Source organism: Loxodonta africana, chromosome 18 (genome assembly GCF_030014295.1).
Source record: "Loxodonta africana isolate mLoxAfr1 chromosome 18, mLoxAfr1.hap2, whole genome shotgun sequence".
Taxonomy (NCBI): Eukaryota; Metazoa; Chordata; class Mammalia; order Proboscidea; family Elephantidae; genus Loxodonta; species Loxodonta africana.
The window spans coordinates 35859951-35881221 of NC_087359.1; the positions used below are offsets into that span (position 1 = coordinate 35859951).

General features: G+C 51.4%; 1 protein-coding gene across 1 annotated transcript; it reads left to right on the top strand.

Moving 5' to 3' along the window:
• The first annotated feature begins 8331 nt into the window (after positions 1–8331).
• Positions 8332–21224, top strand: NR1D1 (nuclear receptor subfamily 1 group D member 1). The gene is made up of 8 exons (XM_010594420.3): positions 8332–14399; positions 17028–17360; positions 17619–17707; positions 17809–17953; positions 18323–18966; positions 19278–19463; positions 20042–20252; positions 20894–21224. Exons 1-8 carry the CDS (start codon positions 14369–14371, stop codon positions 21091–21093), a joined length of 1839 nt encoding a protein of 612 aa, XP_010592722.3. The 5' UTR covers positions 8332–14368; the 3' UTR covers positions 21094–21224.
• Positions 21225–21271: the final 47 nt, after the last annotated feature.

Genomic DNA, 21271 nt, shown 5'->3' on the forward strand with positions numbered 1-21271 from the left:
TTTTTCTAGAAACTTCACAGCTCTGAAATCCAAAGTCTAGGATTTCACTACTCCTGACTAAGTAAATATGCTTTTCTCCCCCCAAAGCCAAGGCTGGAATTTTTGGCTTAGAGGTTTGATCCTTTTTATCTCAATTCCCAGGGTGAGCTGGATAAACCACCAGAGATCTGAAACCTGGGAAGAGAAGCTCTTCTAGGAAGGGAAGGGAATTCTTGCTTACAAATCATTCAGTTTTAAGCTGTGGTGATCCCTGGACTAAGATGTACAAGGAAGTGAGATCTCAAAGAGTAAAGGCCAAGAAAGAGAAGGTGGAGCTGCTATCTGGGAGGGAACCTAGGAAAACCGTGTTTAGACCCATAAATCAAGTCCTTAAACCACTCTCTGCCTATATTATCCTTAATGGGCTAATGACAAATCCTTTTGCTCTCTGGCTAAGGGTATGGATGGGGTTAAAACCAACACTCCCCCCACCCCACCCCTTCACAAGGCTTATAGAATGGTGGGATTCCATTTCTCTGACCTACATTCTTTGAAGGGAATGCCTTGTAGGGTGGTGGAAAGAGTATGCAGCAAGTCCTTTTGCCAGTCTGGGTCTTGGTTTCCCCAGACCAAAGTTAAAGTAGCTCATCTTTAAGTTTCCTTCCAGCTTTAAAATTGTGTGAACCTGTGTTTTCCTGCTAACAGTGGGGCAAAAATAAAAGAGACTTGTTTTGGCTTCTCTCCAGGGAGGGAGGATTCATCTGGGCGGTTTCCTGAGACTCTTGGAAAAGTAAATAAAGACTGGGGTTGCGTGACTGGCATCGGCCCAGCCCCACATGGCACAGAAATGAAACCATGGGTGGAGAGGCCACCTTTTCCTTCTCCGGGAGGATGAAGGATGGGAAGCCAGCATGGAGCCACAGAGGCTGCGGGCTCCAAAGCCCGACCCGGGCTCAGAGCACTTTCTGGCAGAAACCCTGCCGTGCGTTCCAGGCCTCCGCACCAGGATGCTCGTGAGCCGCTCCTTTTTCCCCTCTTCAGGGGCCTCTCCGAGGGTGGGACACACCCTCCCTGCTGCCTTTCTCGTTTTTTAAATACAATTACTACTAGAATTCGTGTCTTTTTCTCCCTTTGCCAGCCCCGCCAAAACTTTCAGCGGGCTCCACCCACCCCAGGTGCACCTCCCTTCCCTGTCCCAGTAACCCCTGCGAGAACCCCACCTCCAACACGTGACCAATTGTTGTGTTTCCTTCTTGGCGCCCCCTTTTAGCTTGCACCGACTAACGACTGAACAAAAGTGCCCCCTTCAGGGTGAATGTGGAGCAGCAGTCTGGGGAGGAGAGGAAAATTGATGAAGGGCTGGAGTGCAGTGGTTATCTCTGCGTTTTAAAATGAATTCAGATCTACATAGCTCCGTAGTTAAGGATTACACAAAGAGACAAATTCAAGGGAAGAGTTATCCTCAAAGGAAACTACTTTGGGGATGGAATTGGGTAAAGTTTCAATTCCTAGTTGCAAAGTTGGTTACCTCTAACTCCACATCCCCTAGAGTCAACGATGGTGTTGGCAGAACTCTGTGAGATCCTCTGATACCAGACAAGAGCCTAGATGGGCTTAATTATGCTCTGGGTGGGGAAACAAGGTCTGTCTCCCGGGGTGAGTGTTCTGCTTCTTGCCTCCTCCACCACATCTTCTTCCCCAACAACAATGAAAGCAGTTCTCTATGGGCTCGGACTCCGCAAGCTAACATAACTTATTTCCAAAACGGGAGTCTCCCTCTCTCCCAGCAGGGGGAACATTTTTCCTGAATGGGAAGAGGGCCAGGAGATCATGCTGGGGGAAGGAGAGTGGGCAGGACAGCAAAAATTAGACCAGTGGGAACGTTTGGTGGACAGAATGGGGAACTAAGAAAATCTAGAAAATAGGTTAAGTGAAGCCAAACAGAAGGAAAAAAACCTGACCCATGCTTTTTCCATTTTCCACCTCACTCCTTTCCCCTCTATGCAATGTGGAGTTAGAGGTTGAGTAGGGAATTGGGGTAATGGAAGATACGAAGTTGAAGGCTGACTGGGGAAAGAGTCATACACAGGGCAATGCTAAGGGTGGGTCAAGTAGTGTGTGGGTCGAAGGTAAATTTAAAATCAGGAGACATGCATTGTACACCTGTGAGAAGTTGAATTGTCAAAAGTCGTATGATAGACATATTTACAACAATGACCAAAAAAAAAAAAAGAGTAGCTGTTGAGGTTGCTTATGTACAACCAAACACCTCATGGGATTTGGTTCCTTGGTTTGGAGGTTTAGAGCCATGGTTTCATGGACCATCCCAGTTAATTGGTCTGATACAGTGTTTAGTGCTTCTCTTCTACCTCCTAGTTTGTTTCGTACTGTCTGGTGTCTTAAAATGGCTATTTAAGGTGCAAAAATTGGTCACTGTTCACCTGGAGCAACATAGGGAGAAGAAGGAAAGTTGGGAAATGGAATGTGTGGCTTACTGCCTCCATAAACAACTTCCCCCTTTGCCATGAGACTAGAAGAACTGGATGGTGCCCAGCTACCGTTACTGAACATTTTGACCAAAAATTCTATAGAGAAATCTTGGTCAAAAGGGGGAAAATACATAACAAATTTCAAATTTTCATGGACTCCAGAATTTCTGGAACTGTGGAGGCTGGATGAACCCCAAAGCTATTGCCCTGAGATAATCTTTAACCTTAAATCAGAAATATTCCCTGAAGTCTTCTTAAAAATCAAACAGCAGTTTGGCTTTGTCTGCCTTGAGCATCGTGCTCTTTTAAGATCTATCTATATGGAATCAAATTGAAAACAGCAACTCAGAAGATTAGATAGGAACCTTAGGAGGCAGTGAGTTTATGTTAATGGGGGAGGAACAACCATGAAAAGGCTGGTGAGAAATGGTTGCACAACGCAAAGAATGTAATCAATGTCGCTGAATTGTACATATAGAATTTGTTGAATTAGTGTATGTTCTGCTATGTAAATTCCCAACAAAAATAACAATAAATTATTTTTAACAAATCAGGAGCCATGCAGAATTATCACAGGGCTATTTATCCCTCCAAGGTCATAAAACCGAAATCAAACTAAACCCGTTGCCACCGAGTGGATTCCAACTCACAGCAACCCTACAGGACAGAGTAGAACTGCCCCATAAGGTTTCCAAGGTTGTAAATATATATATATATTTTTTGGTTGTAAATCTTTATGGAAGCAGATTGCCACATCTTTCTCTCAAAGAGCAGCTGCTGGGTTCAAACCGCTGACCTTTTTGGTTAGCAGCTGAGTGCTTTAACCAGTACACCACCAGGGCTCCTTCCAAGGTCCTAGCAGTCATAAATAGTAAATGGCTCAAGAGCTAGATACCTTGGGGCCCAAGGAAGGGGATCTCCTTCTAGCCAAGAAGTACTACCCAGGGGGAAGTTAGGAGCACTGTGTGGGAGGGAGTGGGATGAGTCCTGGGCATCCATTTTCAGGGGAAACAGCCCAAAAGTGATAAAGCTAGAACGCTGAGGACTCTGACTGGGACACTTGCTCTCCTATAACTCAGCATCTGTCAGTGCTCCCATTACCAGGTGCTATTTCCAGAGTCCCTCTTGATGGCAACGGCTTTGTTTTTTTTTTTTTGGGCCTAGCAGGAAGAAAAAGGAGGGGTGGAGGTGAAGAGGGAGAGGGAGACCCAAAAGGCTCCTCCCCCAGGCCAGCTGCAGTTCCAGCTTTTAGCCACTCAGAGGCACTCGAGTTCAACCACAGCCCCAGAGTTAAGGAGGGAAGAAAAAGAGGGTGCCTCCAGAAGAGGACACTTTGGGAGGCCAGGGGTGACCCTGAGCAGAGAGGTGACCCAGGCATCATCTTCTCTGGGGCTGCAGACCCTTTGCATAGCTGTTGGGAAGGCATCCAGGCTCAATCTTTCTCTCTAAATGGGACTTAGGGCTCTGGGAACCAGCTCCCCACCTCTAACCCTCACCCCCTTGTCTGTGATCATTTCCTCTTCTGTGGATTTCCTCCCCCTCCTTCATTCCCTTGGTGAAAACACCGCCACCATCCCCCACCCTGTCAGAGTCCTGAGGAATGTTCTCCCTCTGGCTGGGCGCCAGGCTTTGGACTTCCTGGGCTTTGGGGTGGGGCTTGGCCAAGGGGAAGCCCTTTGGACGGATAGCCACCCAGTTCTGCATGGCCTACCCACTCCTCTCTCCTTTGTCTCTCTCCTAAGCAAAAAACTCATCTATCACTCTGTCACCACCGCCTCACTTCCTCCTCCCACAATCGGATTTCCTTGCCAGGGCAAAACATCCACAATCTGGAGGGGGTAGGCATCCTAAACATTGTGGTTTATAGTGGGAGAAAGGGCAAGCACCCCCTTCAGACCCTGTCTTCTCCACTCCAGAAGGCCCGCAGCTGGAAGGAAGGTTTCAGCTGCCAGGGTCCCAGGGTAAGGTGTTTTCTAAATAGTAACTTGGCTTTGGGGCTCCTGAGACTGGATTCTGCTCAGAACTGAGAGCTTGAATCTAAAGAAGTTTATGGACCTCTTACACCATTTCTGACCTCTACTCAGCTGCTGCTATTCCCTTGAAATAAATCAGCTGAAATCTGAACTCACTGAGCCATACCAAAGCCAATGAAATCTTTCCAGCTAACTGCAGCAGATGGAGGTGGGTTCAGCAAGAATGGAGAGCAGGCAGAACTCAGTCCTAAATCTAGTATACAGAGGCCAGGCCTATCAGGGACTTCTGGTTCCTATCTAAGGGGTCACTGCTCAGAAATGTTTTTGCATTTGAGGGAGGATATTACCTATTGAAGAAAGATATTGTCTACAAAAGGCCTTCAAATGATGAAGTAAGAGCTCAGTCCTGTGGTGTTCATCTGCCTCACGGTCCCCTCAATGCCACTTTTGCAGTCTGTCTGCCTGACGTCATCATCCGTAGCCCTGTGCCAGATTCCGAAGTTCCTATCTTGAAACCTCAGCCCCCACACCCAGGGCCTAGGGGAAAGCCAATATAGGTCACTGCAGCTGAGCCCTGCAGGGCTGTTTGCTCCTTGAGCCCAGTGCCTTTCAGGCACAAAAAGGAAACCTTGCAGAGAAGCAAGAGAAAGGACTCCATGAGAATCAGAGGCGAGCATACTTCTCAAAATATGAATCAAGGAAAGGCTAGGAGTCAACTGGCCAGACTTGAGCTTGGCAAAGACAGTAACAGGAGCTCTGGGATGAGGAGGAGGGAAGACCAGAGGAGAGGGGCTGGGGCTGGCTCCTATCCCTCCTGCTCCCCTACCTTATGCCCACACCCCCACCCCCTCCCCATGTTCCACCTTTGCTCTGTTTGCCTATGTAAGGGAACCCTGTGGATCTGGTGTCCATCTCCCATTGTCTAATCATCTTCCAGGTTCAGATTTCCGTCTCAGGAACCTTTGTGATTTGCCTTAGAGACCCTCTGCTTCCTCTGGCCACAGTTTCTGGGTCTGAGGAAGCTAGATTTGGCCAGGGTTGTCCCCATCCTCCCCCATGGAAAGACTTTTCCTGCTTGTTATCTGTAAAACTTACTTTGCTCAGGGTACTTCCAACCCTTTGGGATCTCATTCCTCTTTTTGGCTCTGCCTACCCCTGCGTGTGAGACCCCGAGGAATGTGTGTTGCTCATATTATTTTAGTAATACATGGGGAGTCAAGGGCCTGGCTGTAATTAGTTTGGGGTCCCCATGGCCAGCAAGAGTAGACAAGGGACCAATTTCTACCTCTAGTTCCAAAATAATTTAAACCACAAGCAACAGTTTTAACGGGAGCTTCAGGATAGGAAGAAAAGTAGGTAAAATGGAGGAAAAAAAAAAAAGGGATAAACAATTACAATCCTAGCCTTCTCTTTCCCCCTTTCTTCTCTCAGTACCTTCCTCTCCCTTGGAGATCTCAGCTACTTATCCTCCCACTACTGCTGTGCCACTGCCCTCATTTCCAGAATCCTTTCACACAGTAGGCACTCAATACATGCTTTTTATGCTGAGTCAAACTGAACCTGGTAATGCTGTCTGGCTAAACCTTTGAGATGAAGAAACACAAACACTACCCCAGATCCTGAGCTAGATTCTCCTAAGAGACTGATAGCTAGGGAGCAAAGACTTACAGCACACCTCCTCAGACTTAAGCGTGCCTAGAAAGCCCATTGCTGTATGGAGAAAGTAGGACTGCCAAGGAATAGGGTTCCCAAGGGGTGGTTGGTGGATTAGAACTGCTGACCTTTTGGTTAGCAGCCAAGCTCTTAACCACTGCACCACCAGGGTCCAGCATACCTGGAGGGCTTATTAAAATGCAGATTGTTGGCTCTGCCCCTCTAGTTTGTCATTCTTTCTGCCTGGTCTGGGACCTGATAATTTGCATTTCTAACAGATTCCCGGGAGATGTTGCAGCTGGTGATTCCTTAGCCACATTTTGAGAACCATTGTCTTAGAGAACCCCTCACCCTCACCCTAATGCTCATCGTGAGGACCTGGTTGGTGCCACCTTTATATATTTTGTTACTGTTGTTGTCTTGTGCCGAGTCAATTTTGACTCATATTCACCCCATGTGACAGAGTAGAACTGCCCCATTAGGTCTTCTAGGCTGTAATCCCTGGAGAAGGACATCATATTTGGTAGAAAGTCAGCAAAAAAGAGGAAGACCCTCAACAAAACTGACACAGTGGCTCAAGCATAGCAATAATCGTGAGGATGGCCAAGGACCAGGCAATGTTTTGTTCTGTTGTTCATAGGGTTGCTGTAAATCAGAATTGACTTGATGGCACCTAACAACAACCACAACAATCTTTAAGGAAGCCGATTGTCAAGTCTTTCTCGCAAGGAGTTGCTGGGTGGGTGCAAACTGCCAACTTTTCGTTACATCCAAGTGCTTAACCGTTGCACCACAAGGGCTCCTTTTATGCAGTTTAGGAGAAAGAAACAGCTGAGTATTGTGCCCCTTGACTTCTGCTCAGCCGTCCACCCCAATGTGTACAGGGGTCTCTAAGCCGGGTGAGGGAGCTAAGATAGGACAAGCATATAAATCGGTCTCAGACTGATTATCCATTTGATGTCTTTTTAAAGTCCGGTTTTGGTTGACTCCATCCTTATTAAAAGTCACTTCCCAAAAACATGTTTTGCAGCAGCATCAGAGCACTAGGAATTTCCTGTGGCGAGGCAGCGCCAGTGACGGGGAGGGGAAAAGGCAATGCTGAGCGAGCGCCTTCCCTTGGCTCGGGGAGGGCCACGTGCCCCACCCCCTCGCTCGCACATGTCTCTGCCGCCACCGCCGCGGCAGCCGGGCTGTTTATGAGCGAGTTGTTGTGGTAGAAATGGAGCAGGCTGCACATGCCCGCGCCATGTGACCCCAGCAGCCCGCGTGAGCCGCGAGCGGGCACAAACACACAGGGCCAGTCCTCCACCGGCCACGGAGACACAGGAGGAAAGATGGAGAAGGAGTGAAAGGACACTGGGCTCCCTCTCCTTGTCTTCTGCCTCTTTATCCTGCTTCCAGGCTCCTTTTTGTCTCTCCTCCTGAGCCACCAGTAGGGCAAACGCCCAGGAAAGAAACATGGTTTCCCAAGGCATATTCTCCTCCCAGGCACCTAGAGCCTTAAACCCCGAACAAGAAAGGGTATTCGGAATCCAAGGGCACAGAACGGCCCGTCTCAACCCTCGGGGTGATGCCAGTCCCAGAACCAAGACTTGGTTTCCCTATAACCTGAGCTCCCCGAATCAGGCGGCTGGGACCCCTCTTTCTAGGAAGGCGGATACCACATACAGATACAGCAAGCGCCCATTGCAGGGTTTGCACAACTGGAGTTAAGGGATTTGCCAGTTGGGGGCATAAAGCAAGGGTTCTTTCTGCAGTAATGATCTGTGGGGTTAATGCACAGGAAGGGAGCAGTCCCTCTGCTAATTGGGGAAAAGGAAGAGTTGATGGGTGGTGTCTTCTGGGCTGGGGAGATCTGGAAGGGCTTCACACTAACCCCTGTCCAGCTGGAGAGCAAACGTGGGTGGGAAACACAAGTTTAGCCTCCATCCTTTATTGAAGCATCCCCTCCCACCCACCTGGCCTTCCCAGCCCCCTGGATTCTTCGCTTGGCACTCCCCCGCAGGCCCCCACTTCCAGTCCTTTGCTCCGGTCCCCTGCCCGCGACCCCATTTCTGAGCGGCGACGGCATTTGCTGGGATGTGAGACTGTGCTGCAGTCAGGCGGACAGTAGGTTAGCAGGAACAAGCAAACGAAATGAGCACGACCCACATTTCCTCATCACACCAAAACTTTGCAGATCCTGCATTGCAGAGCTAGCGCTTTTTTTTTTTTTTAATCTCCGCTGGGCCTTACACACGTCTGCATTTTTGCAACAAGCACAGATTTTTTTTTCCCAGGGTACATTACAAACTGCGCATTCTAATGAGCCAAAGCTCCTTCCTGCAGCATTGAAAATCTTTTTTGGCAAATTGCTTCCCCCCCTCCCCAATTTGGAAGAAGGGGAGGGATCCCAAATTTGTGAAGTTGCATCCTTTTTCTCTCCTTCCCCTGCCTGCCTCCCCCAAGATACTGCGGTCTTTCCAGCCCAGCTAACAGCTGCAGACCAGGGGAGAGCAGTGGGAGGAGGGGAAAATGAGCCTCCTTCCTTCTTTCCATGCAGGCTGAGTTCGCTGGGCAGGGGATTGCTTTTTTCTTAGGCTGTCCATTGCACCACTTTTTCTCTCCTCACCTCAGCCAGTATTTATATAAGCTACTTTTTTTTACCCAGAAGCTACACATGGCCCCTAACACCCAACCAGGCAGCTGCTTCTTTGAGGTCCATCCTGCTCATAAGGACTGTCATGAGCCTTTGGCCTCCCCAGGCAGCTTCATGGAGTTCTGCAGAGGCCCAAAGACTCGAGAGACACTGGATAGGGAGAGAGTTTGAGTTAGAGGTTGGGGTAAGGAGTGGAGATGGAGGAGTCACATAGGCACTCCTCCTTCCCCTTCTACACAGGAATTCCCCTGCATCTCAGTCCCACAGATGCTTAGGGACAGCCCCTGGGCAGATGCAGGGGCCTGGAAGATGACGCCACCAGTGGGCTCCAGCAGCAGCATGGCAAAGGTTGGACAGAATGGCTTTGGCATAGCAAGTCCTGGCTACCACCCCCCCAACCCAGAAGGAAGGACCTTATGCCAGCAAGAGGGCAATCTGGGACTTAATTTTCAAGGACATGGCAAGGACATCCACAAGGATCCTGTGACTTAGGTGGGGTCTTATGCTCTGAGAGCGGGGAGCCTGCCTTTGGTTTCCACAAAGCATCTGCTGAAGAAGCATTGGCTCAGGAGGGTGGCATTAGGGAGGGCTGGTTTTAGAGGTATACATTGCTTGAACAGGTAAATGGGGCATCAAAATGTTGTATCCTTAGGGCCTTTTACACAACTTACGTCTGTCCTTGGTGATCTTCCATACATTCTTTCAACCAGTCTGTTCTTAATACATTCCCTGGAAGGAAGCACCAAGGCCATGGGACCTGACAGGGTGGGAGGTAGAGTCTTTAAAGGGCTCTTTAAAGGGTTCTGACCTACCCCTCTCCTGTCATTACCAGCTGCAGACCCCAAAGTCAGGGGGTTGGGTAGAAGAGAGTTCAGATGCCTGCTTCAGTTACTTACCTCTGGAGTGGTCTATGTGAAGTTGTTTGTTCTTTTTTTTTGTGCACTATTATGGCCCTCTTTTACCTTTACAACCAGAAGAAGGGAATATAGGCAGAAGAGAGGGAAGAGTTCAAGAGAAGAGGAAACGTACTTGGAGCTACAAGAGAGGCTCTGGGAGGCCAAGGTACTAGTACTTGTTGGGGCAGAAGCAAGGGGTGCTTCATGCTTCTGTACTTAGTGAAGTACCTTGCTTCCAAGCACCATTGCTGGATAAGCCAGTGAAAGCCAGGATGAGCTTGCTGTTCAGTCATCCCTGGAGTAATCATTCTCTCCAGGAATGACAGTGTTGCTATGTGGAAAGAGTTTTATCCTCAGGCCCAATGTTGAGTCCCCAGCAGTGCCATTTTCAATGTGACATTAATAGTAATATTTCCAAGGAATGGCTTGGAGGGAGCTTTAGCCTCTCTAATAATCTCCATCAGCTCCACCATTCTTTGATGTGACATCTTCTTAATCTTTAGTAATATAACTTCAAGACAAGTTGCCTCTCTATGGCATTCTGGACAAGTTAATAAATCTAAGTCTCAGTTTCCCCATCTCTAAAATAGGAATGAGACCTACAGCATAGGGTTGTTGTGGATACTACATGAGATAATGTGCGTAAAGTACTTAGTACAGTGTTTGGCAGAGAATCGATACTTAATATGTATTTATTTTCTTTTCTTGGAAAAAGGAGCAGTATCACAAATACAGATTGAAGCAAAACACATCCTGGATCATGGCTCACCCTCTCTTCATCTCTCCCAAAGAACAAGTTAGCCTTGACTTTGTCCCTTCTATGGTATGTTCTTGAAATTCTCCCCAAGACATCAAGGTTTTGGGTGGGGTCAATAGGGAAAAGCTAGCATAGGAAAAGCATCTAAGAGGTCAGGGAATGAGTCTCTCCTAGGCACACGGCTGGTTCCCTGATTCTGGGGTGTCCCCAGGGTTTCTGTCCCAGGTTTGCATCACCTGGACAGGGAGGGTTTTACCCAGAGCAATTGTTCACTTGGTGAGAAAGGAGGGGGATGGGAAGGCACCTACTAAAGCCTGACCTGGTTTTCAGCAAGGACCAACCCTCGGTCAGTCAGTCAAGCAGTCTGCCCAAAATTTAGGCAACCTAGGGTTTGTCCAGGGTGTTGCCCTGTTACCCAGAACAACCTGCTGGCAAGGGGAATAGATCTTGAATTGAACACACATACACATGCTCGCTCACACTGCTTACACTTATACACTCACACATGCAGTCTCACACACATTCACAATCATACCATCACACACACATACTCTGACTAGAGCTTAGAGCTCTCAATCCCTTTCCTTCCTCTATTCTACCTCTGCTGTCCTTCTCAGCCTTAAAGAAATCCAAGGGTATTAAAGACATATTTGAAAAAGAAGAAAAAAAAAAAAGACCATGCACACACAAAGGATTCAATCATGCACGTAAGTGGTGAAGCCAATCCCCAGAATTCCAGCCTCTAAGGAATCCCAGTAGAATTGGATATAACAGGGAGCCAGGGCTGTGCCTTGATGGGCCATGTCTGGGATATGCATCCATTCCATGCGGATCTAATCTGAGCATTGTTATTAAGCTCAGTTTGGCTATGGGAGGAATGCTTCGTGTGTGTGTGTGTGTGTGTGTGTGTGTGTGTGTGCGTGCATGAAGAAGTGAACTGTAATGTCCAGCTGGCAGGGGAGGGGGAGTTGTGTTGAGATGCACCCGTTGTCTTAAGGTGAAGACTGAGGTCAACGAAAGGCCAAGGCTAGATTCTACTCCAGGGTCCTCAACGGCCAGACAACTCAGCCCTTTCTCCCTCCCTTTGCGGCTCTGGGTCCCATAGTCTCTGCCCTCCCAGCAGCTATTGGAGGAGAGAGCAGTAGGGTGGACAGACTAGAAATTTCTAGAGCCAAAACAGGGCCCTACTTCTTCATTCTTCTGTATCCCTCTCACCGGTTGTGGAAGACCCCACAGTTACTTCTTTGTCAAGGAGAAAAGGAGGAGTCCTATATAAGAAGTGCAGAGGAAGGAGAGAATAGAGGTGACACCCTCCTTTGCCTCCTCCCTTCCAGCCTCAGCCTTTACACTGCACATACTGCAAAACAACTCAGCTTCTTGCCAAGAGTAGAGTTATACTGAATTTCAGCTCTCAGCTGCCTTTGCTCCCTCCTCCCTCTCACTGGCTGTAAAACTCAGGGAGGGAATCTTGATCCCTGGCCTTTCCCATATGTGCCTATAAGGATAAACACCAAAAAAGTGAAACAGGGGGTTGGCAGGACCACCAGAGCAGGGAACAGAACTATGGAACTTGGAGAAGATCCAGGCCAACGAAAGGGAGCATGCCAATGGTGGTGCTGGGGCTGGTGGGGAGCTGGTGGTCATGCCAGAGGTCCTGTTTTTGAGTCCAACCCTGGCAGACACCCGGGCTCTGGCCCTTGCTCTGATATAAAACGTCAGGAAGGGCATAGAAAGCAGGCAGCTCAGGACTTGCAGCTCAACTCTCAGCTTTCCCTCAGAGCCCAGCAGGAGGAGGAAGAGGGGGTGGAGGCTGAGCTCAGAACCAAGTTTTCCTGAAAAGCCTCTTCCCCAGCTTGTCCTAGCCCCTCCCAGTCCCTCCCTCGCTCTGCTGCAGCTTCCCAGCTGTGGGCCAAAGGGCTAAAACAGTCGAGGGAAGAACCCACCACCCTCTCTTCCCTGCTTTTCTTGGGGGCAGGGGAACAAAGCTAAAACCCAGTTCATTCTAGAGAGCCCATGTTCTGGTCAGAGTCAGAGGGTCAGTGGCCAAGCCACCTTCCCTTCAGTCAACCTTGCAGTCCTCTCAGAAGCACTTTCCACTACCCTGCTTCCTTCTTTCTTGGTGTACCCTTCCTTTTCTCTACCTCTTTGTTGGTGTTTCCCAGGCATCCATCAATACTGCCCCAGGGGCTGCCTATAAGCCCTCAGAAAAGGGCTCCCAACGTGAAGACAACCCTCCCTTGAAGAACTGGAGCTAAGGAGGGATGGCTTTGGCTCACATGGTTGCTTAAAGAGGTGGCTCTCATCTCTGCCCACAATCCAAGCCCTCTAACATTATAGGTCGCTACCTGAGATCTGTTTTCATCGATGGGCAATTGCTACTTTGAAGGTAGATGCTGACAATTTCTAATCCTTTATTCAGTGTTTCACTTGCTAGTCTGCCCATCTCCCTGATGTTCAGGGTGGGCAGATGAAACTAGCAATAGATGTCTGACCTTGGACAGGTCACTTATTGTTAGCCTTATTTTCCTCATCAGTAAAGACAGGTAGTGTTAAGATGACCTTCATGTTCAGTTCTGAGTCATTACCTTGTGTGGGATCCACAAGCTACCTTCAAACACTGTGGGGGTGGGGGAGTGTCACTCTACCCCTAGACCCCTGCCTCACCTTTGGCCCTATTACTTTAGGACCTCAAAGCACTTTCACCATACAGTTCCCCTCCCTTGTTCTTTTTATTTCCCAGACAAAGGGAAATGACTCACCACAAAGTCACCTCAGATGGGTGGGGTGGGGTCATACAAGCAAACAGGGAGTCCCTAGGGACATCCCCACCCCATGGAAACTCCTTTCCCTAGGGGTGTTCTTCTTAAGGGGAATAGAAGTGAAAAGGGGTCACATTTCCTTTCCTTCTCATGACTTGGCCCTGGAGCCAAAGGCAGCTTTAAGCTCCTAACTCCGGGAATCTCCCTTCCCTGCTTGTTGTCTCTTCGCGTGTCACCAATAACCTTAGGCCGAGGTCAGCTCTGCAATCACGTGAAGCCCTCACGTTTGCAAGGTTTGCAGAAAGGGCCTGTTAGCTTTGATCTCCCGGGGAGCAGCCAAACTTGCCAGTCACTCCCCAGGAATTCACATGCCCCTGCCATACAGGCTTTCCAAACACGCCACGCTGACTCTTCAACGCACCCCACCCTATTTTCAGCTCCTCGGTCCCAGCAAGAGTTTTTGCAAGGCAGAAAGGAAGAAATAACACGCAGGCTACCCGCTTTGCCAGCGGACTACAAATCCCGACAGCCTTGGTGTTGCGCAGGCGCATTCAGCTCAACGTGCCTGCTGCTGGAAAAGTGTGTCACTGGGGCACGAGGCGCTCCCTGGGATCACATGGTACCTGCTCCAGTGCCGCGTGCGGCCCGGGAACCCTAGGCTGCTGGCGCCTGCGCAGAGCCCTCTGTCCCAGGGAAAGAGGCTCGGGCAAAAGGCGCCTGAGATTGGCAGAGTGAAATATTGCTGCTGAGGGAACGTACCAGGGCACACGTCTCGCCTCTTGGCGGCTGGGTGTCCCTTTTCTCTCCATCACCTACTTACTTCCTGGCTGCAGTCTTTCTCCCTCTGGGACTTTTGCACCGACAGCTCCAGATTCACTACCCTGCAGCGTTGCGGGGCCGTCAGGCAGTGGCACTCCGCGCACTGCAGAGACCCTCCCCTCCCTGCTACCTTCTAGTGAGAACTATTGCAGGCTGATTTCCCTCACACTCTGTCTCTCTGCTCTTCCCATGCTAAGCAGACCTACGTTGTCTCAGCGTCCTCCCCTTCTGCAGGGCTGCAGTCCGGTCACCCCAAGACCTTGCTGCAGGGTGCTCCGGATTCTGGTCGCAAGCTGCGGGGTCCACTCCCCGCCGTCACCAGTGCCCGTGGGGCGACAGCGGTAATCGCAGCCTGCAGTTTACATCAAGGTCCAGTTTGAATGACCGCTCTCAGCCGGTGAAGACATGACGACCCTGGACTCCAACAACAACACAGGTACTGAGATTCCCTTACTGTCATCCTTTTTCTGTCACTGTCTCCCACCTTATAACAATAAGAACTTTCTAAGAGACTGGGACTTGCTTGGTTCGGGGGTTTGCCAGCGTGCTGAGGGCCCGTAGGGTGAGATTTCCAGCGTAGGCTGTTCGGGCTGAGAATGCGCCCGGTGGCGCCCCCACTTCAGAGTCCCAAAGCTCCTTTGAGCTTGAAGGACCCGATTCCCGAAGAGGAGGACGTGGAGAGCGGGTACGTGCTGTGAGATGAACAGTTTAGGGGGACTGGGAGGTTTGGAGCAGTGTCCCGAAACGCTCCCATCTGTCCACTCCCTTCGGTTGTGGCTTGCCTGACCTCGGAAAGTCTCTCTCCTCTCTTCCCCTTCCCCTCGTTCCTGCAAGCTCGAGGAAATCTGAGAAGCAGTGGGGCGATCGGAACTCTGGGCAGGAGGGGTAGCAGGCCTAATCTCACTGGGGACTCCTCAGTGACAGTAGGAGCGGCACTTGAGGAGTCCAGAGAGTGGTGCGCTGCCCGGGGTAGGGCACCTACGGCGACCGAGCGGCCGGGAGGGCTCACATGGCCGCGGAGCCGGGCCCACGTGAGGCGTTTGTTTTCATTCAGCAGAAACCGTGGCCGCCACCCCATTGGTCGTTGCTTCCCGGCCTCGTTACATAATGAGCTCCGCCCCCCCGGTCGCCCGGGCAACGCGTGTTCCTTTCTCTCCTCCCTTCGGTTGTCCCAGCCCAGCTAGCATTCTGAGGCCAGCCCACCACCCCGGTGCCGAGGAGGGGCGGGACGGGGGCAGGGCTCCTCCCGACTGACGAGAAGCGGAGGGGGCGGGGCCTCGAGTTCCGGGGTTCCTCGTTGGGGAGCCACGTGCGAGAGGCACACGTGGAGCCGGGACGTGAGGCCGGCTGAGGGCCTGGCTCCAGCCCCGCCCCGCCCTCCTGAGATCTGGGTGAAGCTGGGCTGACTCACCCATCGCCCCCGCCTGCCTCCTTTTCCTGTCCGCTTGCCCGCCTCCCTCCCATCACCGAGGGAGAGTAAGATGGGGCCGTTCCTGACCTCTCCTGGCCTCATGTTTACGCTCCGCATAGAGGCTTCACACTTAGCCACCCTTCCTCTCAACCCCTTTCCTCTTTGTTGTGTTTGCACCTACTTCACTGTCTGTATTGCCATTAGACGCAGCTTTCCTATATTCCAAATTCTTCTTCTTCTCCTAGCGTCTCTTTCCTTAGTCCTACAAACACTGCCTTCCCCCCACCCCCACCAGACAAGCAGCAGTTTGCCTTCTGAGGATCTCCCCAAAGGGACTACATCCCAGAATCATAGCTAAAAACGTTTTTAGATCTCTTTGAGCTTTTTTTTCTCCCCTACCAGAAGGAAAACTGACACCCTGCGAAGGGAGTTGACTTCCTTTAGGTCACACAGCAAGTTGGTGGTGATAGATCTACATTTAGAACTAGCCTCTTTTGAGCATGCCCTTCACTTCCAGGTTCTAAGTCTCTTTGGATGAAGGTTTGACTCCCTTTTTGGGGATGAGTGAACTAGGTCAAGTTCATTTATCACCAAATAAATATCCCATCTCCTCACCCCAGCCCTGAAACTGTAGGAGCATGTGTGTTGTGCAACTATTTTACAGGCTTCACCCTGACCAACCTTGAGCTATTTTAGGACCATCCCTGCCCAGCTTAGTGTGTGTCAGTGGGTGAGCAAGACATGTGCCTCTGTAGACACGGTGGCATGGTGTGTGTCAGCTCACACGTGTCTTGGGATCCTCTCTTCTTTTACCCCGCCCAGGGCAGGCCAACCTAGGTGCTTGGCAAAGGTGTGGCAGGCAGGTCACCTTTTTCTCCTGCTAATACCATGGGAACACAGCCACCTGGTTAGGAATGTAACAGAGGGCCAAAGTCCTTGAATGTCCAGAGGGCCAAGGTCATTGTTACCAGGCTGGATAGTTTGTACTTCATTTCTACCTCTGCAACTTATATTGTTAAGTCCTTCCTGGATTCAGAGGTATAGTCCACTCTGACCCATTCTCTTGGAGACCCAGGGGGTACCAGGTGGGCAGCTTCATTCCCTTTAGTACCTTAGGAGAGGATGTCTCTCAGCTGGAGGGGATGTGACTGGATTTCCATCCCTCTTGTAAGACTTCGACTTTCCTCACTTTCAGCTGTCCCTCCCCTCCCACTATGGCCTCATCTCTGGAGTGGTCTTGGTGTTAAAATTGGCAGCTGTTTTTCAGAGCAGTGCGAATAGTGCTTAGCTGCTCCTGCCACCCGTGCTCTGCCCCTGACAACTAAGTCATGAGCTGCTGTGGATATTCCAGGGCAGAGGGGCACATGTGTGAAATACCCACAGGGGTCGTGCCTCCAGAGGTGCCTCACACCCAAGGCAGAAGCTAAATATGCACTACAAAGGGTAACAGGTGTTGGTTGGGCATGCCACGTTTAGTACGAGTTGGGAAGTTGTTTATTGTGGCTCTTTTGGGGACACCAAGATTAGGCATTTCACATGGTTAACTTCTGAGTGCCCAGCAGTATTTTGGGAAGACGGGGGGATGAGCAGGGTGGTGCCCTAGGACCAAAGACATAACGGCTGACACCCCCTATGCATGTGTTCTCCTGCCAGGTGGCGTCATCACCTATATTGGCTCCAGTGGCTCCTCCCCAAGCCGCACCAGCCCTGAATCTCTCTACAGTGACAGCTCCAATGGCAGTTTCCAGTCCCTGACCCAAGGCTGCCCCACCTACTTCCCACCATCGCCCACTGGCTCCCTCACCCAGGACCCAGCTCGCTCCTTTGGGAATATTCCACCTAGCCTGAGTGATGACTCTCCTTCTTCTTCCTCATCATCCTCGTGCTCCTCCTCCTTCTATAATGGGAGCCCGCCGGGAGGTCTACAAGTGGCCATGGAGGACAGCAGCCGAGTGTCTCCCAGCAAGAGCACCAGTAACATCACCAGTGAGTAGATGTCCAGATGATTCAAGGAAAGGGAAGGCAACCAGGGCTAGGTTGGGAGTTGGTTTTCATGTCACACAGTTGGTCCCAGGGCCTACCCTGGCCTCAGGGACCCCTCCTAGAGTTGCACCAGCCCCTGTCCAATTCAGCCTGGTCATTCGCAGCTTTTCCCTCCCAGGATCTCCAGCCTAGAATGTTTCCATGTTTCTGGCCACTCAGGTAGCACTCTTCAGGTCACCCTCTGCCCTTCTCTTTCCATAGAGCTGAATGGCATGGTGTTACTGTGTAAGGTGTGTGGGGACGTCGCCTCAGGCTTCCACTACGGTGTGCATGCCTGTGAGGGCTGCAAGGTGAGGCGGGTTGGGGTTGAGGGCAGGAGCAGGTGACCCCTTCCCCAGAACACACAGGCCTGACCTAGAGGGAGATGCTCACTAGCTGCCCCGCCCTCCAGGGCTTTTTCCGTCGAAGCATCCAGCAGAACATCCAGTACAAAAAGTGCCTGAAAAATGAGAACTGCTCCATCGTCCGCATCAATCGCAACCGCTGTCAACAGTGTCGCTTCAAGAAGTGTCTCTCCGTGGGCATGTCTCGAGATGGTGAGGCAGCACCATGGTTCTGCAAGAATCCCCACGCCCTCTCCCTCCATCCACAGTTTCTGAATTAATTCCACCTTTAAAAAAAGGCCCAAAGAGAGACACATTACACTGAGTCTCAGTTGTGTGTGGGGGTGCCCATATTTCATTCTTTTGGGTAAACATATACTCCTTTCCCATTGGTTCCTCTGGCCACTCCTACCTCAGCCCCTCCCTGGAAAACCCCCTCAGTGAGCGTGGCCTTGCTGGCTTTAGTTTTGATGAGAAACTTCAGGCTGTCCCAGGGTCTTACCCTTTCAGGAGAAAGGAAGGAAGAGAGAAGCTTGTGGGTGTGTTTGGGAACTTCCTGACACTGTTCTTATCCTGTTACAGCTGTGCGTTTTGGGCGCATCCCCAAAAGGGAGAAGCAGCGAATGCTGGCCGAGATGCAGAGTGCCATGAACCTGGCCAACAACCAGTTGAGCAGCCAATGCCCACTGGAGACCTCGCCCACCCAGCATCCCACCCCAGGCCCCATGGGCCCCTCACCACCCCCAGCTCCGACCCCCTCACCCTTGGTGGGCTTCTCCCAGTTCCCACAACAGCTGACACCTCCCCGATCCCCAAGCCCTGAGCCCACAGTAGAGGATGTGATATCCCAGGTGGCCCGGGCCCACAGAGAGATCTTCACTTATGCCCATGACAAGCTGGGCACCACACCTGGCAACTTCAATGCCAACCATGCATCAGGCAGCCCTCCAGCCACAACCCCACATCGGTGGGAAAGTCAGGGCTGCCCACCTGTCCCCAATGACAACAACGCTGTGGCTGCTCAGCGTCACAACGAAGCCCTGAATAGTCTACGCCAGGCCCCCTCTTCCTACCCACCCTCCTGGGCCTCTGGCCCTGCCCACCACAGCTGTCACCAGCCCAACAGCAACGGGCACCGTCTCTGTCCTACCCATATGTACTCAACCTCAGAGGGAGAGGCATCTGCCAACAGTCCTCGGCAGGGAAACTCCAAGAACGTTCTGCTGGTGAGGATGCTGGGGGTGAGGTGGGCAGGGGACCTGGAAAAATGGCCTTAGCATAGGGCACCTGGGTGTGGCTAGAGGCTAAGTGTGGGGATATCCTTGTCCCATGGGAGGATGCCCTGCCCTGCAGTCAGGGCTGTGCCTGGGAATCCCTGATCTCCACCTGGCACCAGGCTGCTACTTTACCTGAAAGATCCATCCTCCAGGGCCCCAGTCCCTAGCCCAGACAGAATCTGGGGCCCAGCCTTGCTGGCCAAGTCCATCTTAGTGAGTCTTCTCGACACTCCCCTTCCAAAACCCCTCTCCTTCTCCAGGCATGTCCCATGAACATGTACCCACATGGACGCAGTGGGCGAACTGTTCAGGAGATCTGGGAGGATTTCTCCATGAGCTTCACGCCCGCTGTGCGGGAGGTGGTAGAGTTTGCCAAGCATATCCCTGGCTTCTGTGACCTTTCTCAGCATGACCAGGTCACCCTGCTTAAGGCTGGCACCTTTGAGGTGAGTAACCCTTTGTGCTCCCTACTCTTGATCTTGGGAAGGATCCAGCAGAAAGGCTGTCTGGAGGAGGAGGGACTCTGAAAGGCTTTGGAACCCCCCAGTATCTTTGTGCTTAGACTGACTAATGAAAGAAGAGGAAGCATCTTTCCACTCCTACCTCTAGGTGGCTGGGACTTCTGTTAGCTGCTCTAATCACACACACACACACACACACACACACACAAAAACACGTTGCCATCAAGTCATAGCCACCCTATATTACAACACGTTACGTTAAAATAACACTTTAGAGTGCGTTGCTACTTCTAGATACGAACAGGCTCACTTTGGTGAAGTACCTTGCCAAAGGTCACAGAAGTAGTGACAAAATTGAGACTCAGAATCATGTCTATTGGACTCCAAGACCAGTAGAATATTCCCCATCCTTCCACATAACCCCCCAATTGCCCACCCGGAAACTGCCCCCATTCTCTACTGAGAAATCTAAGGCAGCACCACGAAACCCTTCCAAAACCTTTGGAGGTGATTTGGCAAGTACGCCTCCCATCCCACCCAGGCTGACTGTGCCCACCCTTCAGGTGCTGATGGTGCGCTTTGCATCGCTGTTCAACGTGAAGGACCAGACGGTGATGTTCTTGAGCCGCACCACCTACAGCCTGCAGGAGCTCAGCGCCATGGGCATGGGAGACCTGCTCAATGCCATGTTTGACTTCAGCGAGAAGCTCAACTCCCTGGCGCTTACCGAGGAGGAGCTGGGACTCTTCACAGCCGTGGTGCTTGTCTCTGCAGGTAGGTCAAACTCTCACCTGACCCGGGGGAGGAGGCGGACGCAGTTCAATTCAACACACCTTTTATGGAGTAACCTACTCTATGCCAGGCCCTGCACTGGGCACTGGGGATACAGACATGATTAAGACACAGTCTAGCTTGGGAGACAGACTCATGCCCAACTAATTATAAAACAGTGAGATAAGTGTCACAGTAGAAGCATGAACCAAGGGCTTTGGGAGCACAGACAACTATTTCTGCCTGGGGGAGCTGGGAAAGGTGACACTTGAGTGGGGCTTCAAAGGACAAGTAATATGTTGCCAGGTAGAGAAAGGGGCAGGGGCATCCCAGGCAGAGGGAACTACAGAGCCAAAAAAGCAAGGGAGCTTGGACATGTTGGGCCTGTTCAGGGAAGGAGAGTGGACTTGGGGAGTGGGAGGTGACCAGCCCTGCTGAGCCATGCTCCCAGCAATCAGGCGCCTGCCGCTCTCCGGACAGAGGCCTGGGAGAAGGAGTCGGGCTCCTTCCTTCTCCTTCCCCATGGGCCCGCTGAGGGGCTTCAGGGAGAGGCTGCATTGCCGGCCAGATCCTCGCAGACCTCCGCTTCCTCGTCAGAGGAGCTCGAGGAGGAGTCTGCCTCACTGCTGTCGTCTTCCCCACAGACCGCTCGGGCATGGAGAATTCCGCTTCTGTGGAGCAGCTCCAGGAGACGCTGCTGCGGGCTCTTCGGGCTCTGGTGCTGAAGAACCGGCCCTTGGAGACTTCCCGCTTCACCAAGCTGCTGCTCAAGCTGCCGGACCTGCGGACCCTGAACAACATGCATTCCGAGAAGCTGCTGTCCTTCCGGGTGGACGCCCAGTGACCCGCCCGGCCGGCCTTCTGCCGCTGCCCCCTTGTACAGAATCGAACTCTGCACTTCTCTCTCCTTTACGAGACGAAAAGGAAAAGCAAACCAGAATCTTATTTATATTGTTATAAAATATTCCAAGATGAGCCTCTGGCCCCCTGAGCCTTCTTGTAAATACCTGCCTCCCTCCCCC

Coding starts and splice junctions, on each gene's coding strand:
- NR1D1 (XM_010594420.3), top strand. CDS start 14,369: ATGACGACCCTGGACTCCAACAACAACACAG. Junction 18,967..19,277: donor ACTCCAAGAACGTTCTGCTG/GTGAGGATGCTG, acceptor CTCCTTCTCCAG/GCATGTCCCATGAACATGTA. Junction 20,253..20,893: donor CGTGGTGCTTGTCTCTGCAG/GTAGGTCAAACT, acceptor TCTTCCCCACAG/ACCGCTCGGGCATGGAGAAT.